Raw genomic sequence first — 7,500 nt, forward strand, 5'->3', positions numbered from 1 at the left:
GTCTATTAAAAGTCAATCCACCCTTGGCTTGAGTTTAAGTTCCCAAAAAGTTGGGTTAAAATCCATGACACCTTATTTTTGGAGGGAGGGGGTAAAAGGGATCAGACCTCTCCTTCTGGTTGAGTCTTACGTGAGGGAGTATTTTATTTTTTACAGGTCAAGAGTGCCCTAAAAGAGTCTAAGCTAATGCAAATGAAAAATTTCCTTTCCTTTCCCTCCTTCGTTTTTGCACTCAGTTTCCTTTGTGAATCATCACTATACAAGGGTGAGCCAAATTAGGCCTACATTGGTATTAATCTTCTTACTTAACTTTGCAATGCCTACTTATACACCATTTAACATGGCAATTGACATCAGACAAACGTCAAGCTGAAAATTTTTATTTTTTTTTTTTTATTAAACCACATGTATCCCAAGTTCGATGTATGTGTATCTGTACTGTACTATATTATGCTAGAGTAGAAATATAAGGATTTGTATGAGGAAAACGGTTTTTCTCAAAAATTCCTAAAAAAAATTACGATTTAAAATAACAAAAATAAAATAACTTACCTTGCTTCAGTCTTGTTTGTGTTGGTTTCTGATACGCGGGTTTTTGGGTTCATTAAGAGCGATTTAGCTGGTTTTGGTTCCTCTTCTTTTCCCTCTATGATTTTCCAAGGTTGGGCACCGATACGAAACTGCCAAACGGAATCACCGGTGGCAGTGTGGCCCAGTGGTTAGGGCGCTTGCCTTGAGATCGGGAGATTCCGGGTTCAATACCCGCTCTGACCACTGGCTGAATTTGTTCCTGGTAGTCCCTGGTTCAACTTCCCAGCTGCACATGTAAATAGCCAACTGGTTTGCCTCCGGCCAGTTGGGATTCTTAACAGGTGTTGTTGTGTTCTGTTGTTTCGTTGATTGTTTCATTGGCCCTGAAAAGCCCCTATGGGGAGTGGTCAATTAAGTATGTAATCACCGAAGAAAATGTGCCATAAATTTGCTCCCAAGGCTTCGATCGCCTCGATAGTCCACGTAGATTACGGACGATACCTCCGCTACCCATTCCACTTCTTCATTCGAGCCGCTTGTACCCTAAGAAGGAGTTAAGGGTTGCCGAACTCTGCAAAAATTTGCTTTGAGAGTCTTTGAGTGACCCGCGTTACCCAGACCGTTGGGAGATTGCTGAGTGACCCGCGAGTGGTCAATGGGCACAATGGTGACCTATCGTGAGTCTTATCATTCTGCCAAAAAAACATGGAAACTTGTTTGATTTTAGATTATTTCCAGCCGGTTATCCACAGCAACGTTTCAAAACTGAGAGCTGAGACAAGTCAGAATAAGGGAATTCTCATGCTTTTATGTCAAGCAGCAAGAGGGCGTATAGAAGACCAGGAATCCGGATTAAAAAAGCTGGAATCAGAAACGAAAAAACGGGAAACACACACTGATGCAGACAATGGAAAAGTGGGGAGAAAATCACCGCAATTTACATAACTAGCATTCAAAAGCCCACGCAATGTAATTAGGAAACACAAAATACTGAATCTGTCGAGATATGAAGAAGCACATTACTTCCTGTTCTTCTTTTAGTTTACAATTTCAATCTGATTTTTTTGATAAAGAAAACGAATAGTAGTCTAGGGGTGTTTTTTATGCATAAATAGAAAACCCAAAGCTCGCGAGTAGTGAAATGGAGGTGTCAAATCCGTCCTATCTTTGGCTGATTACACGAGGAGGCGATTCGAGAGTCCTTGGCTCCCGGGCTCCCAGTAGATTGCCAGCAGTTCCTTTCTGTTAAGGTGGCTGGAACCAGTTTCACCACGTTTAGAGACCTTCTCATTAGATGGGTTATAACTACTATACTGTATCACGTAACAGCAACGTTATGGTACCACATCAAACACCAATTATTGCTTAACAAAATGCGCTCATTATTTTGACGTAAAAGGTTACCATGGCAACATGAAAGCTCTCCAAAAACACCCTTTACTTCGTCTTTACTTGGTTATATCTCAACAATGAGCTCGGTGACCCACATTTTCTATTGTAGAATAGTAATTAGCAATTTGAGATAGCTAAGTTTTAAAACATTCTTGAGAGCCAATTCAGAGCTACCTTAATTTTCGAAAAAGTTAAGGTGGCCTTGAATTGGCTCCCAAGAATTTTTTTTAACTTTGCAGATAGTCCTATCTCAAATTGCTAATTACTATTTTACAATAAAAAATGGGGGTCACCGAGTTCGTTTTTACGATATAAGCAAGTAAAGACGAAATATAGGGTGTTTTTGGTGAGCTTTCATGTTGCCATGGCAACCTTTTACGTCAAAATATTGAGCGCATTTTGTTAAGTAATAATTGGTGTTTGGTAAGGTACCATAAGATTTCTTTTACGTGATACAGTTTTGTAGTGACAACCCTTCTACTAAAAAGGTCCACAAAAGTAGTGAAACTGGTTCCAGCCACCTTAAGTCGAGCCCGAGCGAAAAAATCCGAAGCGCACAGCGCAACGAGAGCGGAGCGAGGAGACAAAACGAGAAGAGAGTGGGGGTTCGCTCCAGTTTTTGGCTTTTGCTGGGCTCCCGGCCACTACCTTCACCAATTTTAACCTGGGGCCTAGGCCTAAGGTTAGCTTTGGTAATTGGTGAAGGCTTTGGATTTGATTTCAACAAATTGCATTTCCAGATAGCGCGAGCAGACGGGGTTTTCGAGAAAGCGCGTCAACCATGCCAATTTCATGAAAATTACATGACGGGTGGCTTACCTCAAAGAAAAACCAACATTTACTGAACCATTCTCGAACAAGTGCTTATAGGCTTAAACTGTATATCAGTGCTACAAACCCACAGATGGTCAACTTTGCGTGTATTGGAACGTTTTTCCCCGCTGATTTTGGCTTAGGTGACACGCTGTCTCTCCAGTGGCTTCTGTTTTGAGCGAAGAACGCCCAGACGTTTTGTGTAGTGTTACTTCACGTAGAAATGCTATCATTCAAGATGGCTACTTCAGTTGAGATTCCTCTTAGAGACACCGAGGACGAGGTAAGGGAGCAGTTTCTTGATGTGGCCCACACAATTGTAATTTATCGTCTAACTCATGTAGCATTCGCTTCTCTCTCAAGGTTATAGAACTACAGTTTGACCAACTGCCCGAAGGAGACGAGGTTCTGAGCATTTTACGGCAGGAAAATGCTCAACTTCACTTATGGATCACACTTGCTGTGAGTTTAATATGATTAATGAAATGTTTTATTGCCTGTGGATCCTGAATCGTTGTTATTTTTTTTTTTGTTTATTCCACTGACATTTAGTAGGGGTGTAATTTAAACGAGGAAACCCGAAAGTTTAGGATGATATATGTTGAAACAACTCATCTTGTAGTTATCCAAGCGCTGATCGATTGAAGGCTTAATAATTATAGCTAAGTTATCTTTCTTTTACACCTTAAAACATATCTATAAATATAATTCATTGTAGATGTTTTGAAAACTTTGTATGGCGGTGTATACGTAAACATCAACAACAATGTAGTAAAACGTACGTCCGCTACCTTTAATCATTCTTCGAGGCCTGGCCCCGGTTGTTCAAAGAGCGGATAACTCTTATCCAGCGGATAAATCGCTATCCAGTGGATAAAATTTATCCGCACACGCCATTTGGGTTGCTGAAAGCTTGTATAGTGTTATCCAGCCGCAATCCATCGGATAAAGTTATCCATATCAAGGTAGGTCGTATAACTTTTTATCCAGTGGATAAAATAATGATGCCGTGAACAAGTAAATAAACATGGCGGCCCATCGTCCTCAGTCCATTTTGAATTTCGGGAACACAAGGAAAGCGAGAGATTATCGCAGAGAACTTGTAGATCCGCTAAATCATTACAGTGAAGAAGAGTTGAGATCTCGGTATCGTTTTGGGAGGGAAGGCATAAATGCTATTGTTGAATTGTTGTCAGACGAAATTGCTCCCTCGACTAGAAGAAATCACTCGTTGTCGGCCACGGAGCAAGTGTTGGTTACTTTACGCTTCCTAGCTTCTGGTAGTTTCCTGGAAGTCATTGGAGACACATTTTTATCGTACGATAAGTCAACGGTCAGTCGAGTCGTTCGCCGAGTGACACTGGCTCTTGCCTCGAAAGTGAACGATTTTGTTAAGTTCCCAACAACAGCAAATGAGCGAGACGAAATCAAGCATGGTCTTTTTCGCGTTGGAGGTTTCCCTAGTGCAATTGGCTGCATTGATGGCACCCATGTGCGAATAAAAGCCCCCTCACAGAATGAGCCAGATTTTGTCAACAGAAAAGGATTCATTCAGTAAATGTGCAGGCCATCTGTAATCACGAAGGTAACTCAAAATCATACCGGTTCTGTTTGAATTGATTATGCAAATCGCTTGAGTGTTTTCTTCATCACCGACTTTGTGTAATTTATTAGAATGCATGCAATAATTATTGTTTCAATTTCTTTACAGAATTATTCACCAATGTTTTTTTTTATCACCGACTTTGCGTAATTTATTAGAATGCATGCAATAATTATTATTGGTTCAATTTCTTTACAGGATTATTCACAAATGTGGTTGCACGGTGGCCGGGTAGTACTCACGATAGCCACATATTCAGGACATCAGCTGTATGTCGACAGCTGGAAGGGCAATGTGGTCTTGAGTCTGGAGTTCTCTTGGGTGACAGTGGATATGCCTGCACTCCATTCCTAATGACCCCCTATGCCCAACCCCGAACAAGATCAGAGGAGCAGTTCAATAGAGCCCATAAAACCACCCGCTGTATCATTGAACGCTCCTTTGGTCTTCTAAAACGGAGGTTTCATGTCCTCCACTCAGAGATCAGAATGGCCCCAGACAGGGTCTGCACCATCATTGTTGCATGCATTGTTTTGCACAACATGGCTATTCACTTCAGGGAACCCGAGTTGGATGATGGTTTGATAGGTGACGAGGAGTATGACTTGCATGAACAATATAGAGGCCCTGAGAATGGAAATGCTGTCAGAAGGCACATCACAGACACTTTCTTTTGAAGAGACTTTTTTATCTGTCGGGCTATATTTCTGTAAAATTCACAGGCTGTAGTCAATCTTTTTAAAGGGAAAGTGTCACACTATTTGATTGGGACTCCACTACTGAAAAGATTCACTTACATCAATTGGCAACCAAGAAATAACATACAAAAGTTTTGTTAGCAAGATCCATATTATAGCACTGAATTTATTTTTCATCAGCTACATCTGAAGATGGCAAGGATTGACCAATGTTTTCAAGTTTGTATGTGGTATATTCCAAAAATCACCAAAATCTTAATATGGACAGTCTTTACTGTAACAAACAATGATATTTCCTTCTTGATTTGTGAGCTGTTGATGCTTTTGAAACAAGTGACAAGTGAGTGCCTTTAAAATTAAGTGTCTTGGTGGTGCCAGTCTGATGTCATAACATTTAGATAAGTGTCATAAATGTTATAGCTATTACAGTGAGGACACTCTAACCACGAACACTTGATATTTGTTTGTACATTTTTTTAGTGACTATAGAATGTGGGCTCGTCCTTTTGACAAGAGTATTTAATGTTTTTACACTTACAAAATGCTATACATGTAACACTATACATCATAAGAAGAGCCTTTATTTCTTAGTCATCGAAAAAAACAATGTACACAAAAATGTCAAGCGTTCACGGTTCAGGTGTCCTTACTGTAACCATTAGTAATCATTTAGAATATTTCTCCATGTGATTGGCTCAGATCCTGTGCATATGTTATTGCATCCACTAAATTTGTAGTGTTCAATGACAGAGGGTGAGTTCACCATCCAAGAAAGTAATTTTTTTATTGATAATTTGACATCATGTCGCACCACATCACAGCTCTCCCTTCCCTTTGTTTCATTCTTTATTAATACAACAAGATAACAACTCATAATAATAAAATTTAAGAAAAGACAAGGAAGAAATTGGAAAAAGGGGAGGGAAAGATGTAGTGTTAATCATGCATAAAGGAGGTCTACAGTAAGTAAGTTACTAACATTACATTACAATATTACAAAATGACCGACCACAATCAATTGAATTTTTTGAGAAAAAATGAATGGAAAAATCCCAGTTTATGTACATTTTCCATCATTACAAATTATTGGCTTGACAATTAACATGTCATGAATTAACATACCCCTAGTTAGATATTTATAAATATTCAGCTTGACATTCAGGCTTTTGGACAATAAAGCAAAAAACCGGAATAAAGAAGTCAGTATGTTTTGTCAATTCCTTTGTTTTATTCCTGCAGCCTCAATATCAAGCTAAATATTAATAACTCATTGGTGGCCTATGAATGCATCCATACCAATTCTTAAAAGAGATATTTTTATTGGGCACAAAACATGTTTATAAAGCACTGCAGTTAGTGCATGTCCATAAATATCATACATAGGTAAGCAATGACTAATGTTTTCCACATACCTGGTTACACTCTTGGAGCAATCTTACAGGGACCGCGGAGCACAGGTATATTGTATTTTGGAGAAAAAAAAGGAAAATGTTTCTAAAAAGAGGAATCTGTGAAAACTTATTTCAGTTGCCGCTACTTTGAACGTTAAAATGGAGACACAAATGAGATGATATTTTTTGGTGATTATTAAAATTAGGGGCATTTCCAGTGATTTCAGAGACTGTCCTCAGACCCCTGCTAGAGAAGCTTGCACCTTTGGCACTTGTTGGCTTGCCTTCACGCGTGCTAGCCGCCCCATTACAAAATATTATCAATATTAAACATAATATATTAATCAACAAAAATTCATGATCTATTTACATGAATGCAAAGTTTCCTTAATAACAGTTATGTTACCACTTAATTTGTCATTATGATAGCATATTTGCAGTAAAAATAGAAAGTGTAAGGGCTTTAGGCATTACCACTGTAAGTGGCTTTTCCAAATTGTGATTATTTTATTTAAGTCACAGCCAAATTTCAAGCAATAAGCAGTACATACATGATTATTCATTTATTTTTGCAGGTAGTGCGTCACAACAATATGTGTAGGAAAATTATAATAGGCCTCCTTCTTTTAATTCACTGCCATAATACCTGCAACACGTTTTGATGATAGATGCCATTTATTGCTACAAATTTGGCCACAGCTTATTCACTTATGATGGTTCTGCATGCCACGTTATGCCGCCTATAAGTTACCATTACAAGATAAAAAGCTTCCAACAGTGCAGTCTTAGCTAGTCAAAGTTGTGCCAGAAATTGAAACAAATTCAGGGATCATTGAGAAGCTTCACATGTATTGTTAGTTGGAAAGTCAAGCGTGGTCAATGAACAATAATGCCTTCATAGCTCCAGTTGAAGATGTTGCAAATAAATGCTGATTGTGACAAAGGGTGATCTCTTTATCAGTTTAAAAGTTACTGGAGTAGTTATTATTCTTTCCAAAGAATATGGTTAGATTCTATGCACCCAAAGAGATGTTGGATCGAGCCCCATAGAAAAAAGAAAAAAGAGTTTTAA

The 7,500-nt window shown here is 38.8% G+C and overlaps 2 protein-coding genes, 1 long non-coding RNA gene and 1 pseudogene across 6 annotated transcripts in view; 3 read left to right on the forward strand and 1 right to left on the reverse strand.

Moving 5' to 3' along the window:
- LOC138059500 (RNA polymerase-associated protein CTR9 homolog) overlaps positions 1-7,500 on the forward strand; it is a 74,519-nt gene that overhangs the window by 680 nt on the left and 66,339 nt on the right. The window contains exons 2-3 of one of the 3 annotated variants that reach the window (XM_068905141.1): positions 2,880-3,019; positions 3,100-3,198. In XM_068905141.1, coding sequence (XP_068761242.1) covers positions 2,960-3,019; positions 3,100-3,198 — 159 coding nt within the window. In that variant the 5' untranslated portion in view covers positions 2,880-2,959. Of the gene's footprint in view, positions 1-2,596; positions 3,020-3,099; positions 3,199-7,500 lie in introns of those variants that run through there. The other 2 variants (XM_068905143.1, XM_068905144.1) reach the window with 2 other exon arrangements.
- LOC138060645 (uncharacterized) lies at positions 3,383-7,154 on the forward strand. Its single transcript, XR_011134404.1, has 2 exons — positions 3,383-3,701; positions 4,538-7,154. It is a non-coding gene; the product is annotated as an uncharacterized lncRNA (long non-coding RNA).
- LOC138059618 (putative nuclease HARBI1) lies at positions 3,700-4,356 on the forward strand (annotated as a pseudogene).
- Positions 7,293-7,500, reverse strand: part of LOC138060644 (nuclear apoptosis-inducing factor 1-like) — a 2,137-nt gene continuing 1,929 nt past the window's right edge. For both annotated transcript variants that reach the window (XM_068906478.1, XM_068906477.1), the window contains exon 2: positions 7,293-7,500. This exon is cut by the window's right edge. The gene's annotated coding sequence lies outside the window, so the exon portion shown is untranslated.

This window comes from Montipora capricornis, chromosome 8, assembly GCF_036669925.1.
Source record: "Montipora capricornis isolate CH-2021 chromosome 8, ASM3666992v2, whole genome shotgun sequence".
NCBI lineage: Eukaryota > Metazoa > Cnidaria > Anthozoa > Scleractinia > Acroporidae > Montipora > Montipora capricornis.